The 21,273-nt window shown below is 40.1% G+C and overlaps 2 protein-coding genes across 2 annotated transcripts in view; both read left to right on the plus strand.

Annotated features, from left to right (window-relative positions):
• The window catches only part of LOC128645669 (uncharacterized), a 369,635-nt gene that overhangs the window by 119,064 nt on the left and 229,298 nt on the right, over nt 1–21,273 (plus strand). The window lies entirely within an intron of this gene.
• On the plus strand, nt 6,137–19,139 carry LOC128645671 (uncharacterized). Its single transcript, XM_053698824.1, has 4 exons — nt 6,137–6,245; nt 14,101–14,166; nt 14,669–14,725; nt 16,357–19,139. The coding sequence occupies exons 1-4, from the start codon at nt 6,200–6,202 to the stop codon at nt 16,587–16,589; spliced, it is 402 nt and encodes a 133-aa protein (XP_053554799.1). The 5' UTR covers nt 6,137–6,199; the 3' UTR covers nt 16,590–19,139.

The following is a 21,273-nucleotide window of genomic DNA, read 5'->3' on the forward strand; positions in this document are numbered from 1 at the left end:
AACCCCTAAACCGCCCCCCCCCCCCCACATGGGCAATATGAACACATGGGCAACACAAACCTTACGCTCAAAACAAGTCTTGGATTTTATTTCTACACAAATCTTTCTCCTCCATTGACTTCTATGGGGAAGATGTGCTCGTGCACGCCACAGGCAGATTTACCTAACGCACGCAAAATGCGTAGACTGCAAAACTCGTAATACCAGTGTTACACTTGGGGCACTAACTCATTCTTTCTTGCGTTAGTCCCGCTATGACAAATAGATCAAGAAATTACTATTTCCCTATGGACTTATGGCTTTTACTTGTGTGAAATTCACTACAACATCAAAATATTAAAAGGAAATTACATTACATCAACTACAAATCCCCATCACCAATACAAAATCGGTTTTAAAAATTACATTAGATTTAAATGGACAGAAAATAAATTTTTACATTTCATTATTCACAAACAGTAGACAATTGGAAACATGTCTCATTTACCTCTATTATAACATTTCATTTATTCAACTCATATTCTTGGATGAACAGCATATCTACATAGGCTCAACACATGATCATTGATGGATGCACATACATGACTTTTGCCATTCACTCATACATATGCATTGATATTCAGGTAAAAAAACACATATAAACAATGAATACATTTACATCATACAACTACATTGGAAGGTTGCTTAACATTGGGTTCTCTCTCGAAATCACGAAACATCAATTATGGATTTACTGTCCCTTTAACATCACGATGTACTCATAATATACTATTACGAATTACGTACAATAAGAACAGATCATTAGAACAGATTACAGCTGTCACTTTTTGGGAAGGAACAACAATGCTATACTGCTTGATATAAATCAGCATATGTGAGAGAGAATCACAATACATACCTATATGTACATAACACGCATCACACAACAGCAGAGCACACATTTATCTTTTTAATAAGCACACAATAACAATGTTGTAAAATGCAACAACAGAATGAAGATTTGCAAACTAGACAGGCAGGTTGCTAATATGATGACGTCATTAGAAGCTTCAACCATGCACATTACAGCTTTTGGACTGTACCGCCCCTTTCAGAAGTTTAGCACTCAATACTACATATACGTAAACAAGAGTTTGGAAGATCATTATTATAGCGATTTTAATGGGAAGTGTATAATATTGACATCTCGCAAATCACTTATATATACAATACTACAGATGTCTGCCGGAAGATCTTCATTGTTATTGTGATTTCAATGGGACATGTAAAATATTGACATCTCGCCAATCACTTATATATACAATATTACAGATGTCAGCTGTTACTTTATCGCTTGTAAACAATATTGCAGCAAAATTGATAGATCAGATTCTATGCCATGTCTATGCAAACATTATACACAAGTATGCATTTTCATTCATGTTAGCGTGGACGTGTGCTTTTTACTATAAGATCGCGTTTATTAAGCATTTATTACGCATATGAACAAACATTACGAAGATGCACTGTATATGTTATATTTTACACTTTCACATTACGATTCATTGGGGGGGGAGAATTTTCAGCAAACACCTAAACAAACGTCCACTTAGAAAGCATTCGTGCTGCTCACATACAATCAAGTGTATACAATCAGCAATCATTACGAACACGCTACCATTGGACTAATTGCACTATAAATATCCCAAACAACATGGCCAAAGTGTCCCTTGTGATCGACATTGTATCAAATCGCTTCTGTGTGTTTGCATACCTTGTTACTCCTTGTGTGTTTGTTCTGCTGTTTGGCTTTGTGCTGCTTAGCTTGGCAAATATGGATGATCCGCAGTTAGTTGCTGCTGGTGCTATTGCATGAGTAGTGTTCAATAGAATCAGGCGGGCTCGGCATCTCCAAGAGAGACAAAGGGCTCGTCTGGTTAGAAGTCCTCCTGTTCACAGAGTGAGGCCCACCTTGTATAACATGAGTGACTTCGAGGTTTTTGACAAGTATAGGCTCAATCGCGATCAGCTCATTAGCCTTTGCGATATACTTGAACCTCATATGGAGCCACGTAGACATGTCCTGGCCTCCGGGAGTTTTCAATCTGGAAAGGGGTACATGCATGGGCTGGCTCAGGGTAACTTCTCTGTGGTTATTGACAATTTTCTGGACGGCATGGTACGAGTTAGTAAGCATTACATAGGATTCCCTCAAAATGATGGTGATTGGAGTTGCCTGAAGAGGGAATTCTTTGCAATAGCTCGAATGCCCAATGTCTTGAGAGCATTAGATTGCATCCACATTGCGCTGCGTGCTCCATCTGATGACTTGCCCTTCCGAAATCGCAAACGCTTCCATGTCTGAACGTGCAGTTTGTTTGTGACGCATGGATGCGGATTATGAATGTGTGTGCGAATTTCGGCGGGGCTTGTCATGATGCTCGCATCCTCAGACAGTCGTCCCTGTGGCGGCAGTTTGAGGGAAGACAGTTTCCACCTGGGTGGCTCGTTGGTGAGTACAACATGGTTAATTATTTAGACAATTGCCCCTGTAATCTTCAAAAACAGTTGTGTTTGTGTAATGTGCAGCTCTAGGATGCAATTTAACCATTTCATTGTCTCTTTCTGCAAATGTGTAGTTTTAGCTCCAAACAGATATGTGCATGTCCTAGCTTAAATGGTCAGCTCTAGGATGCAATTTAACCATTTATGTCTCTTTTAGCAAATGTCTGGTTTATGCGAAATACGCATATGTAGCATGTCTTAGCTTAAATGGGTAGATATAGAATGCGCTTTAACTATGTCATTGTCTCTTTCAGCAAATGTATAGTTTTAGCTCCAAACAGATATGTAGCATGTCCTAGCTTAAATGGTCAGCTCTAGGATGCAATTTAACCATTTATGTCTCTTTTAGCAAATGTTTGGTTTATGCGAAATACTCATATGTAGCATGTCTTAGCTTAAATTGCCAGATATAGAATGCGCTTTAACCATGTCATTGTCTCTTTCAGCAAATGTATAGTTTTAGCTTCAAACATATATGTAGCATGTCCTAGCTTAAATTGTTAGCTCTAGGATGCAATTTAACCATTTATGTCTCTTTTAGCAAATATCTGGTTTATGCAAATTATGCATATGTAGCATGTCTTAGCTTAAATGGGCAGATCTAGAATGCACTTCAACCATCTAATTGTCTTTCATCAAATGTCGATTTTAGGGGATTTTTGTGTATACTAATGAATTGTATTTTAATATAATAATGTTTAATATTTGTAATACTTGACATTTTGTTATGTTCATTATTTATAGGTGATTCTGGTTACATGAGCCGGCCTTGGCTCATTACGCCGTTGCGTAACCCCACGGACGAGGCCTAGGAGCGCTATAATCGGGCGCACAAGCGGACTAGGGCTGTAGTGGAGAGGATGTTTGGGGTCCTCAAAATGAGACTAAGATGCCTGGACAGGTCTGGAGGAGCCCTCCAATACAGCCCTAGTAAGGTGGCGAAAATCGTTATAGCCTGCAGCGTCCTGCATAACATTGCTCAGTGGGCTGGGATGCTGCAGGCCATCCAGGTGCCCCAAGACCTCCTCCAAGATGAGGAGGGCGATCCTGTTCTAGAGGGGCCATTCCAGGATGAGGGACTCAATATCAGAGCAAACATCATCAACCGCCACTTCAGACAGTAAATACTAGAAGTTATATAGGAGCATTGTGAATATGTGTGAATTTTAGGGAAATGAGAAGTGGAGAATTGTGCAAACATGTTAGGATTGTTCAACAACTGATTCAAAAATAATATAATGTAATATTATTATTATTATCATAGGTAATTTATACATCAGATGATTCTGGCATTGGGTCCTGTAATGACTTTGCCACCTGGTTTTCAAAGACAACATCAGATGGTAAGTATAAACAATGTATGGACTGTGGGTGGGGGGAATTTTGCACAATCAGCCATCATATGGCATACATTTTAAAATGTAGTATTTAGTTTACACATTACTAGATTTTTGGATAGTCAGAAAGGGATACTCTAGCAATACTATATTCTTCAAAGTCATATTCCAAGTCATACATCAGAGGTTAGGTCTGCACAATGTATGACTCAGCTTCACATTGGATTGATAGAACATAACACAAGATGCTACACACGCTTAGTAAGCGAGTGATCTAAATAGTTTCAGAAATGTCACACACTTTTATTAATGATTTTATTTACACTTTTTCTTTCATTAGGGAGATGACTTCATCTAAAGACTGAATGTGAAGAATTCAAGAATGAATGTGAAGAATCCCAGACTGAATGTGAAGAATCCCAGACTGAATGTGAAGAATCCCAGACTGAAAGTGAAGAATACCAATGTGATCATGACTGTGGCATTTTCTTTCAACTGTGCTGACTTTGCAAACCATACAAAGACACGCTCACATGGTAAGTGGCAACATTTCTATGGAACAAGACTGAGGATGCATCCTATTGGAGACACTTAGGTTTAATTTTTATATTTGTTTTTTAGATGGTATTTTACAATCCTCTATTTTGAAAATGACGAATAGGACACCTAATGAAGATAAACTGATATTTTGAAGAGAATTGCCTTTCAAAGACCATACATCCAGGTTAGTTTGCACAATGCATGCTATTTAAGAATCATAGGAGGAAGAATGTTCCAAGAATTAGGAATATATACATGTCCTGTATTAGAATATGTTTATTTTAGATACATTACCCCTACTTTGTGCTAGAGAGGACTCAGATTCTGACCAATCAGACAAAGAGATACATTTTATAGTTTATATTTAGGTATATTATTTGAAGGGACATGATATATTACATTCAATTATGTTCCTCATACAATCAAATTTAAAATTATTATCAAAATTTGATATGCATTATTTTTAAAATTTTTAAATGCTAATGTGTAATTCAAGAATTGATTAGACAATATAATGGGATCTTATGAGGCGACTTTATGCGCCATCCTCAATCTCCGGGTCCCCAGCAGATTTAGATCCTCTCGCTCCTCGACTTCTTCTTCCCTCCCAGCTGCTGGATCGGAAAGTCCTGACCCGGAGGCCAGTGCAGCTGCTTCTCCAACCGGTGGCCTGGGAGATGAAAGTCTAGAGGCTGAACCAAGTAAATATCAGACTTCATATACTATATTAATATTGTAGTATATATTAAGCAATGTGTATATAGTCAGATATTCAACCTATATAGATCTCACAACACACGCTACATATGATGTTTAAATATTTGAATTTAGATTTGTCACACATAGAATAGGAATGATGTTTCTTGCGCTCTCCAGAATATGCATCACTGAGCGAAAATGAAATTGTGCATCCGTGAAATACCTACCATCTGCCATATAAATATTAATATTAATTGTTGTCATTCAATATTAAAAATATATACCATTTGAATCTCGTAATACACCCAATTGGAAATATATTTGAAGTCTTTAGAAATGATTCTCATCACACTACTATATCCAAATCTATTCTGAATCACAGATGCTCAATTACACTTTGAATCATTGCGCAATGATCACGAAAGATAGAATTGCGCAGAGACGTGAACATGTGTTTGCTGTAACAGTGACATTACTTTAGACATGATGGTCAAATCATGGATGCGCAATTACGCTTTGAATCATTGCACAATGATCACAAAAGATAGAATTGCGCAGAGACGTGAACATGTGTTTGCTGTAACAGTGGCATTACTTTAGACATGATGGTCAAATCACAGATGTCCAATTACGCTTTGAATCATTGCAAAATGATCACAAAAGATAGAATTGTGCAGAGACGTGAACATGTGTTTGCTGTAACAGTGGCATTACTTTAGACATGTTGGTCAAATGTATACGTGAATTAGTATATATGTGAAGAATACAGTATCCTTATTTACAATATTCTACATTATAAAAGCTATACTAGCAAGATCAAAATAAAAATTTAACAATCTCTATTAATTGATGACCATGCAAGAAGACACAAAATGACTTAAAGCGACAGTCAACAACATAAAAGATTAAAAATAAGAATAGATGATCTCTTTATTTATACATTCTTTTCAGAAACAATGAACTCACGTGAATACAAATATAATTTTACTTTGTCAATTAGAAAATAACAATCTTTTGTTTTATGTCCATGGCATGATTTGTATTAATGATATCCAATCCTGATTGAATATTTTACAGATATGGATGTTGGTGTTGGAACCTCGAGCCCGGGTTCGTCACAGTGTGGTATGTCTCATTTAAATTTACCTTTCTCTTACAAACTTTGACATAACATTACATAATCCATTCACATTGATCTCTATTAATATGCATACTGTAATTCTCTTTTCTTGTTATTTTAAAATAAGAATCACGATTCAGAGTTGAGATTCTATAGTAATACAAATCTCAATTGATGATTATTTGAAGATATTCCTTCTATTCTTGATATCTTCATTTTAATGTAATCTTAGGGTCATGACCATCTTTTATTCTGGCCCTGGGTAGTGCTTTTTTAATTTTTTTGCTACATTTAGACAACACTAACACATTTTTACATATGTGCAGATTAGAGAAATATACATCTCATATGCTTTGATATTTTCGTATTATCATTAAAGGGACATGAAAACCAACATTTTACTTTTAGGATTTCGACACAACATGTGATTTTCCACAATTACAAATTTCATGATAATATCTAAATTTCTTCAGTCTATTGTTATCCTTATTTGAAAAGCATATCTATGTAGGCTCAGAAGCAGCAATACATTACTGGAAGTAACCTGCTGATTGGTTGATGCACAAAATTAACTATTTTCATTGGTTCAACACATGTCTTCTGATAACAGTAGGGCATAGTTGCTCCTTTAAAAAAAGACAATAAAGCAAAATAGAAGAAATAAGTATATTTGAAAGCTTTTTAGAATCACAGGCTGGATTAGAATAATTGAAATTAATACAATTACACATTTTGAGTTTCATGTCCCTTTAAGAGAGAAGGATAATTAAAGATTCTTGATGATATCTTGAAATTATATATTTGATTGTAATTGCATGCTCCATCCCATTCATTACATCAACATATGGACTAGACAATTAATTAACAGTGACATTGTCAAATAAAGATATTTTAAGATTTAATATTAAAGGGAGACTAAACCAAAAATATGTCTTTTGTCATTCAGATAGAGCATGCAATATTAATAAACTTTCTCATTTACTCCTATAATCAAATTTTCTTCCTTCTTTTGGAATTTTTATTTGAAATGAAAGAATATAAGTTTGAAATGAAAAAATGAAAGAATGTTTGGGTGAACAACCTGTGTTGTTCTTGCTGATTGGTGGATACATTCACCCACCAATAAACACGTGCTGTCCATGTTTCTGAACCCCAAAATAGCTTAGCTGCCTTATTTGTCAAAGAAAGAAAGCAATAGAAAAAGGACAAATTGATAATACTAGTAAATTTTAAAGATGCTTAAAAACAAAATTTATGCTTACCTGATAAATTCCTTTCTCCTGTAGTGTGGTCAGTCCACGGGTCATCATTACTTCTGGGATATTAACTCCTCCCCAACAGGAAGTGCAAGAGGATTCACCCAGCAGAGCTGCTATATAGCTCCTCCCCTCTACGTCACACCCAGTCATTCGACCAAGAAACAACAAGAAAGGAGAAGCCAAAGGGTGCAGTGGTGACTGGAGTATATTTTTAGACCTGCCATAAAAAACAGGGCGGGCCGTGGACTGACCACACTACAGGAGAAAGGAATTTATCAGGTAAGCATAAATTTTGTTTTCTCCTGTTAAGTGTGGTCAGTCCACGGGTCATCATTACTTCTGGGATACCAATACCAAAGCTAAAGTACACGGATGACGGGAGGGACAGGCAGGCTCTTTATACGGAAGGAACCACTGCCTGAAGAACCTTTCTCCCAAAAACAGCCTCCGAAGAAGCAAAAGTGTCAAATTTGTAAAATTTGGAAAAAGTATGAAGAGAAGACCAAGTTGCAGCCTTGCAAATCTGTTCAACAGAAGCCTCATTCTTAAAGGCCCAAGTGGAAGCCACAGCTCTAGTAGAATGAGCTGTAATTCTTTCAGGAAGCTGCTGTCCAGCAGTCTCATAGGCTAACCGTATTATGCTACGAAGCCAAAAAGAGAGAGAGGTAGCCAAAGCTTTTTGACCTCTCCTCTGACCAGAATAAACGACAAACAGGGAAGACGTTTGTCGAAAATCCTTAGTTGCCTGTAGATAAAATTTCAGGGCACGGACTATATCTAGATTGTGTAGCAGACGTTCCTTCTTCGAAGAAGGATTAGGACACAAAGATGGAACAACAATCTCTTGATTGATATTCCTGTTAGTGACCACCTTAGGTAGGAACCCAGGTTTAGTACGCAGAACTACCTTGTCTGAATGAAAAATCAGATAAGGAGAATCACAATGTAAGGCAGATAACTCAGAGACTCTTCGAGCCGAGGAAATCGCCATTAAAACAGAACTTTCCAAGATAACAGCTTGATATCAATGGAATGAAGGGGTTCAAACGGAACACCCTGTAAAACATTAAGAACTAAGTTCAAACTCCATGGTGGAGCAACAGTTTTAAACACAGGCTTGATCCTAGCTAAAGCCTGACAAAAAGCTTGAACGTCCGGAACTTCTGACAGACGTTTGTGTAAAAGAATGGACAGAGCTGAAATCTGTCCCTTTAAGGAACTAGCGGATAAACCCTTTTCTAAACCTTCTTGTAGAAAAAACAATATCCTAGGAATCCTGACCTTACTCCATGAGTAACTCTTGGATTCGCACCAATATAAGTATTTACGCCATATTTTATGGTAAATCCTTCTGGTAACAGGCTTCCTAGCCTGTATTAAGGTATCAATAACTGACTCAGAAAAACCACGTTTTGATAAAATCAAGCGTTCAATTTCCAAGCAGTCAGCTTCAGAGAAATTAGATTTTGATGTTTGAAGGGACCCTGGATCAGAAGGTCCTGTTTCAGAGGTAGAGACCAAGGTGGACAGGATGACATGTCCACTAGATCTGCATACCAAGTCCTGCGTGGCCATGCAGGCGCTATTAGAATCACTGATGCTCTCTCCTGTTTGATTCTGGCAATCAATCGAGGAAGCATCGGGAAGGGTGGAAACACATAAGCCATCCCGAAGGTCCAAGGTGCTGTCAAAGCATCTATCAGAACCGCTCCCGGATCCCTGGATCTGGACCCGTAACGAGGAAGCTTGGCGTTCTGTCGAGACGCCATGAGATCTATCTCTGGTTTGCCCCAACGTCGAAGTATTTGGGCAAAGACCTCCGGATGAAGTTCCCACTCCCCCGGATGAAAAGTCTGACGACTTAGGAAATCCGCCTCCCAGTTCTCCACTCCCGGGATGTGGATTGCTGACAGGTGGCAAGAGTGAGACTCTGCCCAGCGAATTATCTTTGATACTTCCATCATTGCTAGGGAGCTTCTTGCCCCTCCCTGATGGTTGATGTAAGCTACAGTCGTGATGTTGTCCGACTGAAACCTGATGAACCCCCGAGTTGTTAACTGGGGCCAAGCCAGAAGGGCATTGAGAACTGCTCTCAATTCCAGAATGTTTATTGGCAGGAGACTCTCCTCCTGATTCCATTGTCCCTGAGCCTTCAGAGAATTCCAGACAGCGCCCCAACCTAGTAGGCTGGCGTCTGTTGTTACAATTGTCCAGTCTGGCCTGCTGAATGGCATCCCTCTGGACAGATGTGGCCGAGAAAGCCACCATAGAAGAGAATTTCTGGTCTCTTGATCCAGATTCAGAGTAGGGGACAAGTCTGAGTAATCCCCATTCCACTGACTTAGCATGCACAATTGCAGCGGTCTGAGATGTAGGCGTGCAAAGGGTACTATGTCCATTGCCGCTACCATTAAGCCGATCACCTCCATGCATTGAGCTACTGACGGGTGTTGAATGGAGTGAAGGACACGGCATGCATTTTGAAGCTTTGTTAACCTGTCTTCTGTCAGGTAAATCTTCATTTCTACAGAATCTATGAGAGTCCCCAAGAAGGGAACTCTTGTGAGTGGAAAGAGAGAACTCTTCTTTTCGTTCACCTTCCATCCATGCGACCTTAGAAATGCCAGTACTAACTCTGTATGAGACTTGGCAGTTTGAAAGCTTGAAGCTTGTATCAGAATGTCGTCTAGGTACGGAGCTACCGAAATTCCTCGCGGTCTTAGTACCGCCAGAAGAGCACCCAGAACCTTCGTAAAGATTCTTGGAGCCGTAGCCAATCCGAATGGAAGAGCTACAAACTGGTAATGCCTGTCTAGGAAGGCAAACCTTAGATACCGGTAATGATCTTTGTGAATCGGTATGTGAAGGTAAGCATCCTTTAAATCCACTGTGGTCATGTACTGACCCTTTTGGATCATGGGTAAGATTGTCCGAATAGTTTCCATTTTGAACGATGGAACTCTTAGGAATTTGTTTAGGATCTTTAAATCCAAGATTGGCCTGAAAGTTCCCTCTTTTTTGGGAACCACAAACAGATTTGAGTAAAACCCTTGTCCTTGTTCCGACCGCGGAACCGGATGGATCACTCCCATTAGTAAAAGATCTTGTACACAGCGTAGAAACGCCTCTTTCTTTATTTGGTTTGTTGACAACCTTGACAGATGAAATCTCCCTTTTGGGGGAGAGGATTTGAAGTCCAGAAGGTATCCCTGAGATATGATCTCTAACGCCCAGGGATCCTGGACATCTCTTGCCCAAGCCTGGGCGAAGAGAGAAAGTCTGCCCCCCACTAGATCCGTTCCCGGATCGGGGGCCCTCAATTCATGCTGTCTTAGGGGCAGCAGCAGGTTTCCTGGCCTGCTTGCCCTTGTTCCAGGACTGGTTAGGTCTCCAGCCTTGTCTGTAGCGAGCAACAGCTCCTTCCTGTTTTGGTGCAGAGGAAGTTGATGCTGCTCCTGCTTTGAAATTCCGAAAGGAACGAAAATTAGACTGTCTAGCCTTAGGTTTGGCTCTGTCTTGAGGCAGGGCATGGCCTTTACCTCCTGTAATGTCAGCGATAATTTCTTTCAACCCGGGCCCGAATAAGGTCTGCCCTTTGAAAGGTATGTTAAGTAATTTAGATTTAGAAGTAACGTCAGCTGACCAGGATTTTAGCCACAGTGCTCTGCGTGCCTGAATGGCGAATCCGGAATTCTTAGCCGTAAGTTAAATGTACTACGGCATCCGAAATAAATGAATTAGCTAGCTTAAGTGTCTTAAGCTTGTTTGAAATCTCATCTATAGTTATTGAGTCAAGAGTCTCTTCCAGGGACTCGGACCAAAAAGCGGCCGCGGCCGTGACAGACGCAATACATGCAAGGGGTTGCAATATAAAACCTTGTTGAACAAACATTTTCTTAAGGTAACCCTCTAATTTTTTATCCATTGGATCTGAAAAGGCACAGCTATCCTCCACCGGGATAGTGGTACACTTAGCCAGAGTAGAAACCGCTCCCTCCACCTTAGGGACCGTCTGCCATAAGTCCCGTGTGGTGGCGTCTATTGGAAACATTTTTCTAATCACAGGAGGGGGGGAAAAGGGTACACCGGGCCTATCCCACTCCTTAGTAATTATCTCTGTAAGCCTCTTAGGTATAGGAAATACGTCAGTACTCGCCGGTACCGCATAGTATCTATCCAGCCTACATAATTTCTCTGGGATTGCAACGGTGTTACAATCATTTAGAGCTGCTAAAACCTCCCCTAACAGTACACGGAGGTTTTCGAGTTTAAACTTAAAATTAGAAATGTCTGAATCCATTCTATTGGGATCAGAACCGTCACCTGCTGATTGAAGCTCTCCGTCCTCATGTTCAGCATACTGTGACGCAGTATCAGACATGGCCCTATTATCAACAGCGCACTCTGTTCTCACCCCAGAGTGATCACGCTTACCTCTTAGTTCTGGTAATTTAGCCAAAACTTCAGTCAAAACATTAGTCATATCCTGTAATGTGATTTGTAATGGCCGCCCTGATGTACTCGGCGCTACAATATCACGCACCTCCCGAGCGGGAGATGCAGGTACTGACACGTGAGGCGAGTTAGTCGGCATAACTCTCCCCTCGTTGTTTGGTGAAATATGTTCAATTTGTACAGATTGACTTTTATTTAAAGTAGCATCAATGCAATTAGTACATAAATTTCTATTGGGCTCCACTTTGGCTTTAGCACATATAGCACAGAGATATTCCTCTGAATCAGACATGTTTAACACACTAGCAAATAAACTAGCAACTTGGAAATACTTTTCAAAGTAATTTACAAATAATATGAAAACGTACTGTGCCTTTAAGAAGCACAGAAAAAGGTTATGACAGTTGAGAACTAATAAACTGAGAAACTATAGCATCAAATCTTTTCCGGTAAATACACAATTTTAGCAAAGGATTGCCCCCATTAGCAATGGATAACTAACCCTGATAGCAGAAAAAAAGTACAGAAATAAACGTTTTTTATCACAGTCAGCTACAATCTCACAGCTCTGCTGTGAGTGATTACCTCCCTCAAAATAAGTTTTGAAGACCCCTGAGCTCTGTAGAGACGAACCGGATCATGCAGGGAAGACAAGAGACTTCTGACTGAATTTTTTGATGCGTAGCAAAAGCGCCAAAATAGGCCCCTCCCCCTCACACACAACAGTGAGGGAGATCCGTAAACTGTCTTAAATTAAATAAAACGACTGCCAAGTGGAAAAAAACAGTGCCCAAAACATTTTTTCACCCAGTAACTCAGAAAATTAAACGATTTAACATGCCAGCAAAAACGTTTAACATCAAATAAATGAAATGACATTAGAAAGCCTGTTGCTAGTCACTGCAAATTAGGCTAAAGTCTTATGCATACAGTATTATCCCAGTGAAGTGCCATTCCCCAGAATACTGAAGTGTAAAATATACATACATGACAGCCTGATACCAGTTGCTACTACTGCATTTAAGGCTGAGATTACATTATATCGGTATGGCAGAATTTTCTCAGTCAATTCCATTGTCAGAAAATAATATGCTGCTACATACCTCTTTGCAGATTAACCTGCCCGCTGTCCCCTGATCTGAAGTTTACCTCTCCTCAGATGGCCGAGAACAGCAATATGATCTTAACTACGCCGGCTAAAATCATACAAAAAACTCAGGTAGATTCTTCTTCAAATTCTACCAGAGAAGGAACAACACACTCCGGTGCTGTTATAAAATAACAAACTTTTGATTGAAGGTATAAAACTAAGTATAATCACCACAGTCCTCTCACACATCCTATCTATTAGTTGGGTGCAAGAGAATGACTGGGTGTGACGTAGAGGGGAGGAGCTATATAGCAGCTCTGCTGGGTGAATCCTCTTGCACTTCCTGTTGGGGAGGAGTTAATATCCCAGAAGTAATGATGACCCGTGGACTGACCACACTTAACAGGAGAAATTGCATGCTCTATCTGAGTCACGAAATAAAAAACTTGTGTTTAGTGTCCCTTTAATAAAGAATATCTTCAATAATCCTTACACTGTTTTGATGAAACAATATTGATATCTAAATCACATCTTTCACTCTTGGACTACCTATATATATATATATATATATATATATATATATATATATATATATATATATATATATATAAAAAGCATATTCTAACAGCACCATGATGACATAGTTTTAAAAATATATTATGTTTTGCATTTTGATCAATATGTGTTGTGTCCTAAAACAGATTACTGGTCATTGCACAAATGGATCTATGTGCCACATGGATTTGCTTCTATTTTTAACCAGTTGTTATTCCAAGTGTGTGTGTGTATTATTTTTAAAACAGGGATCAATAGTTATATTTCGATATGCCATTGATTCATATGAGAAGAATTGGATGTCTAATATAGTAAGAAATCCAACATATGTGAAATACATCATTTTCTTTACAATAACCTTGATGAACTCATAAATTTAATATTTACTTATTAGTGCTCTAATCTTCAAATTGCAAAGTATATTATTTGGAATATTTTAGACTAATGCGATTTAGTGATGTTCAAACTGTGTTCACTAATACATTTTAATATCATTAATAGAACTAGTTATTGCGATGAGCCCAGAGGGATCCAGCACTAATAGTGACCTGCCTTTGCATGGTTCTGGTAAGTCCATTGACTCATTCATATGTCATGCAAGGTGTATTTATCATAAATATTCTGAACATGATTCTGATGAAGCATTCCATTTGAATTAAAAAGATAATATACTCCTCTGATGATATATATATATACTTTTTTATTTTAAGATTAAGATCTCAAAGCTTCTTAGTCTATACCTTTGTGCTTCATAACATGTCTATCACATGTTTCTATTTAGTATATATTTAGACAACAATCATCAAATAATACACATATGAGAACTCTTAAATGTGCCATGTACTCAGCTTTTGGGAATGTTTTCAAAATACAGAAACTAAAATCAAATTATTACTCATCGATAATTACAAATCTTAGTTCATGTGCATGCTCCATCAAAATGATGTAATTAATTCCTAACTTTGGTTCTGTATCTCTTTAATGCAACATTGATGTGTGTCCTTGAGAACCAGTAACATATATTATAATATTTGATTTTACCATGTACCCAACATATTATGTTTTACAGTTATTGCTGGAACAACATGTGAGATGGAGGAGGAATTGGCTCACTTGGAGTCTGATGGTACGTCAAATATATATAACATATATCTAACATGTATTATTGTTTACAAATCATAACTAAAACTAAAGTCTACAGCTTTGTCCATTTAAAATATCTTATTCCAATTTTTTTACTAACCTCCTGCCCCCCCCCCCCTTTATATATCATGCAGCATGAACATATGTTTTTAATGTTTAATTAAATGTATGTATGATTTGTAAATAATGACAGACATCATGATGTCACATGCATATTCCATGCAAACCCACAATACGCATCTTCTGATTGTACAGACAGTCATTTCTATTCATCGGAGTGCATAGATGCAGGCAATATCATTATGTCATCATTGTTTTGAACTTCAAAACCACATCAAACAGAATCGTATTGAAATTAAAGGGACATAATACTCATATGCTAAATCACTTGAAATTGATGTAGTATAGCTGTAAAAAGCTGACAGGAAAATATCACCTGATCATCTCTATGTAAAAAAGAAGATATTTTACCTCACAATCTCCTCAGCTCAGCAGAGTAAGTTCTGTGTATAAAGTTATACTCAGCTACTCCCAGCTGCAGGTAAAAAAAAATGAAGAAATGAACAGCAGCCAATCAGCATCAGCAGTACAGAGGTCATGAACTCTTTTACTGTGATCTCATGAGATTTCACTTAACTCTCATGAGATTTCATAGTAAGCTGAATAGGGAAATAATATGAGAGTACACAAGGCTCATCCCCTTAGCTGTCCCAGGACAGACATACTAAAATGCTTCCTAGAAATCCTTTACAATGGGATGTGGCTACTGAGGAACTTTTGAGGTAAAATATCTTTCTTTTTCACATAGAGATGTTCAGGTGATATTTTCTAGTCAACTTTTTACAGCTATACTGCATCACTTTCAAGTGTTTAAACATTTGGGTATTATGGTCCTTTAATGGGTTTAATTTCCTGATTTATGATATGTAAATGTTTGTTCAAAAAGTTACGTATAGGCTGTCCATTTCAAACAAACAAGCATTAATATTCCTCAGAAAAAAGCATGCATTTCAGAATGTGTCTATTAATATTGGGATGACATATATTTAATCAGAATGTAAAAGATAGATTACTCTTAAAAAATCAATTCAAGATCAGATATAGAAGATTATATTCTGAATATTTAATATGAACGGTAGTATCTACTGTGTATATATTCAGAATATTAATTGTTTGAAGTATCAAGCTTCAAATTATTCAATTTAAGATTACAAAGGCAATTACTGAAATAGATATGTAAATCAGGGTTTACCTGGTTTCAAAGGCTATATGTAGTGGCCATTTAAATTTGATCATATTACACACTCCCATATTATTCAATTGTTGTATTTAAAAAAAAAAACACAGGCATGTGTCTGAAAGAACTTTATTGCATTTCAATCTCAAATGCATACATGCATACAAAAATTGTCCAAAAGATAAATATATTATCAAATCATAAATATTAGCACATAATGTTGACTTTGAAAAATATGATTTGTAATGTATTTATTAAATGTTACATGGAAAATAAAAGTGATTTCTTGCAAGATAATAAGATATTTCTATATATATATATATATATATATATATATATATATATATATATATATATATATTTGTTCTATATTTCAGATGGACCTTCCACTTATGGGCATCAAACTCTGTCCCCTCCCCAGACAGAACCCACTCCCGCCCCTCCACAGACAGAACCCACTCCCGCCCCTACCCAGACAGAACCCACTCCGGGACCTTCCAAATCCTGTCCCTCTAAAAAAAAGAACCCTTGCCCCCCCTCGCTGCTCTCCCCATTTTGCCACCCGTCCAGCTCCCCCACCTGCACAGCCACCAACTCACCAGGCCCCTGACTCCCCAGCTGTGCAAGCTCCCCCGGAGCGGCAGAACACTAACCCACCTCCCCCAATCCCTCCCCCCATCCCTCCACCCATCCCTCCCCCTCAAGACTACCACAGTTCCTACCTTTATTGTCCTGGGTGTCGTATTGTCCTTCCTAGCCACCCATGTAAGTATCATTAAAAATCCACATTAGAACATACTTTCTTAAAGGGACATTATACTGATCTAATTATACATAAATTGAATTTGAATAGAAAATGTTTTTTTTATAAACATCTTCTTTATTTGATTAATGTAAATGTTTCCGCTCTTCATTTTGTAAAATCAACATTCACATTTTAAGATATCTAAAGGATATTGACTAGATGTTGGATATCTATTATGTATATATGCCAATATTTTTGAGTTGTATCACTGCCATTTTCACAGTGTGTCATAAACCAAAGAAATATATTTTTCAAGATTGATAGGGTTTTGATTTGACTTAATATCTTAGTGGTTTATCTCTGAAGAACATATTTAATGTGTCAATCTTATATCTGGCATTTAATTCTAATGATTTTTTGTGTAATTATTACAATGTCTCTTTCCTCACTTTTTATTATGTTCTGTAATTATTGCTAATTTTTATTTTTAATTTTTGTTTAGGTTGTGACTCAGCATGGTTAACGCTATAGGCTCTAGCCCGCATAGAGCAGACCATGCTGGGTCACACTGAGTTGCTGCGAAGGATCAATGACACCGGGCGTCTCCAGCTGCATCTTCTTAGCTTGTTTATAAAACACACAAGGCATGAAGACGCAGCTGGAAATGCATGATGAGGGTGAAGCTGGTGCCCCATAAGTGGAGGATCCAGAGATTGCCTAAGGGAGCACTACTAACTCCTCCATCCACATGTTGTTCTATGTTTGTTTGTTATTTGTTACAATTTGGCCTATTATGTTGTTATTGTGCCTGTTGCACTCTTTTACCTTGTCAGATGGCTCCAATGGGGCTGTGTTGTCCCTTGTCAACTCCCTCCAAGGACTGTGATACACTATGGCACCTTGTCAGGTGGCTCCAATGGGGCTGTGTTGGCCCTTGACAACTCCTTCCAAGTACTGTGATGTACTATTTCACCTTCTCAGATGGCTCCAATGGGATTATGTTGGCCCTTGTCAACTCCCTCCAAGGACTGTGATGCACTCTTTCACCTTGTCAGATGGCTCCAATGGGGCTGTGTGGGCCCTTGACAACTCCCTCCAAGGACTGTGATACACTATGGCACCTTGTCAGATGGCTCCAATGGGACTGTGTTGGCCCTTGTCAACTCCCTCCAAGGACTGTGATGCACTCTTTCACCTTGTCAGATGGCTCCAATTGGGCTGTGTTGGCCCTTGACAACTCCCTCCAAGGACTGTGATACACTATGGCACCTTGTCAGATGGCTCCAATGGGGCTGTGTTGGCCTTTATCAACTCCCTCCAAGGACTGTGATGCACTCTTTCACCTTGTCAGATGGCTAGAATGGGGCTGTGTTGGCCCTTGTCAACTCCCTCCAAGGACTGTGATGCACTCTTTCACCTTGTCAGATGGCTCTAATTGGGCTGTGTTGGCCCTTGTCAACTCCCTCCAAGGACTGTGATACACTATGGCACCTTGTCAGATGGCTCCAATGGGACTATGTTGGCCTTTGTCAACTCCTTCCAAGGACTGTGATGCACTCTTTCACCTTGTCAGATGGCTCCAATGGGGCTGTGTTGGCCCTTGACAATTCCCTCCAAGTACTGTGATGCACTATTTCACCTTGTCAGATGGCTCCAATGGGACTGTATTGGTCCTTGTCAGCTCCCTCCAAGGACTGTGATGCACTCTTTCACCTTGTCAGATGGCTTCAATTGGGCTGTGTTGGCCTTTGACAACTCCCTCCAAGGACTGTGATACACTATGGCACCTTGTCAGATGGCTCCAATGGGGCTGTGTTGGCCCTTGTCAACTTTTTGTTTAGGTTGTGACTCAGCATGGTTAACGCTATAGGCTCTAGCCCGCATAGAGCAGACCATGCTGGGTCACACTGAGTTGCTGTGAAGGATCAATGACACCGGGCGTCTCCAGCTGCATTTTCTTAGCTTGTTTATAAAACACACAAGGCATGAAGACGCAGCTGGAAATGCATGATGAGGGTGAAGCTGGTGCCCCATAAGTGGAGGATCCAGAGATTGCCTAAGGGAGCACTACTAACTCCTCCATCCACATGTTGTTCTATGTTTGTTTGTTATTTGTTACAATTTGGCCTATTATGTTGTTATTGTGCCTGTTGCACTCTTTTACCTTGTCAGATGGCTCCAATGGGGCTGTGTTGTCCCTTGTCAACTCCCTCCAAGGACTGTGATACACTATGGCACCTTGTCAGATGGCTCCAATAGGGCTGTGTTGGCCCTTGACAATTCCCTCCAAGTACTGTGATGCACTATTTCACCTTGTCAGATGGCTCCAATGGGACTGTATTGGTCCTTGTCAGCTCCCTCCAAGGACTGTGATGCACTCTTTCACCTTGTCAGATGGCTTCAATTGGGCTGTGTTGGCCTTTGAAACTCCCTCCAAGGACTGTGATACACTATGGCACCTTGTCAGATGGCTCCAATGGGGCTGTGTTGGCCCTTGTCAACTTTTTGTTTAGGTTGTGACTCAGCATGGTTAACGCTATAGGCTCTAGCCCGCATAGAGCAGACCATGCTGGGTCACACTGAGTTGCTGCGAAGGATCAATGACACCGGGCGTCTCCAGCTGCATTTTCTTAGCTTGTTTATAAAACACACAAGGCATGAAGACGCAGCTGGAAATGCATGATGAGGGTGAAGCTGGTGCCCCATAAGTGGAGGATCCAGAGATTGCCTAAGGGAGCACTACTAACTCCTCCATCCACATGTTGTTCTATGTTTGTTTGTTATTTGTTACAATTTGGCCTATTATGTTGTTATTGTGCCTGTTGCACTCTTTTACCTTGTCAGATGGCTCCAATGGGGCTGTGTTGTCCCTTGTCAACTCCCTCCAAGGACTGTGATACACTATGGCACCTTGTCAGGTGGCTCCAATGGGGCTGTGTTGGCCCTTGACAACTCCTTCCAAGTACTGTGATGTACTATTTCACCTTCTCAGATGGCACCAATGGGATTATGTTGGCCCTTGTCAACTCCCTCCAAGGACTGTGATGCACTCTTTCACCTTGTCAGATGGCTCCAATGGGGCTGTGTGGGCCCTTGACAACTCCCTCCAAGGACTGTGATACACTATGGCACCTTGTCAGATGGCTCCAATGGGACTGTGTTGGCCCTTGTCAACTCCCTCCAAGGACTGTGATGCACTCTTTCACCTTGTCAGATGGCTCCAATTGGGCTGTGTTGGCCCTTGACAACTCCCTCCAAGGACTGTGATACACTATGGCACCTTGTCAGATGGCTCCAATGGGGCTGTGTTGGCCTTTATCAACTCCCTCCAAGGACTGTGATGCACTCTTTCACCTTGTCAGATGGCTAGAATGGGGCTGTGTTGGCCCTTGTCAACTCCCTCCAAGGACTGTGATGCACTCTTTCACCTTGTCAGATGGCTCTAATTGGGCTGTGTTGGCCCTTGTCAACTCCCTCCAAGGACTGTGATACACTATGGCACCTTGTCAGATGGCTCCAATGGGACTATGTTGGCCTTTGTCAACTCCTTCCAAGGACTGTGATGCACTCTTTCACCTTGTCAGATGGCTCCAATGGGGCTGTGTTGGCCCTTGACAACTTCCTCCAAGGACTGTGATACACTATGGCACCTTGTCAGATGGCTCCAATAGGGCTGTGTTGGCCCTTGACAATTCCCTCCAAGTACTGTGATGCACTATTTCACCTTGTCAGATGGCTCCAATGGGACTGTATTGGTCCTTGTCAGCTCCCTCCAAGGACTGTGATGCACTCTTTCACCTTGTCAGATGGCTTCAATTGGGCTGTGTTGGCCTTTGACAACTCCCTCCAAGGACTGTGATACACTATGGCACCTTGTCAGATGGCTCCAATGGGGCTGTGTTGGCCCTTGTCAACTCCCTCCAAGGACTGTGATGCACTCTTTCACCTTGGCAGATGGCTCCAATGGTGCTGTGTTGGCCCTTGTCAACTCCCTCCAAGGACTGTGATGCACTCTTTCACCTTGTCAGGTGGCTCTAATTGGGCTGTGTTGGCCCTTGACAACTCCCTCCAAGGACTGTGATACACTATGGAACCTTGTCAGATGGCTCCAATGGGGCTGTGTTGGCCCTTGTCAACTCCCTCCAAGGACTGTGATGCACTCTTTCACCTTGTCAGATGGCTCCAATGGGGCTGTGTTGACCCTTGTCAACTCCCTCCAATGACTGTGATACACTCTGGCACCTTGTCAGATGGCTCCAATGGGGCTGTGTTGGCCATTGTCAACTCCCTTCAAGGACTGTGATGCACTCTTTAACCTTGTCAGATTGCTCCAATGGGTCTGTGTTGGCCCTTGTCAACTCCCTCTAAGGACTGTGATGCACTCTTTCACCTTGTCAGATGGCTCCAATGGTGCTGTGTTGGCCCTTGTCAACTCCCTCCAAGGACTGTGATGCACTCTTTCACCTTGTCAGGTGGCTCCAATTGGGCTGTGTTGGCCTTTGACAACTCCCTCCAAGGACTGTGATACACTATGGAACCTTGTCAGATG

Source organism: Bombina bombina, chromosome 1 (assembly GCF_027579735.1).
Source record: "Bombina bombina isolate aBomBom1 chromosome 1, aBomBom1.pri, whole genome shotgun sequence".
NCBI classification, from domain to species: Eukaryota; Metazoa; Chordata; class Amphibia; order Anura; family Bombinatoridae; genus Bombina; species Bombina bombina.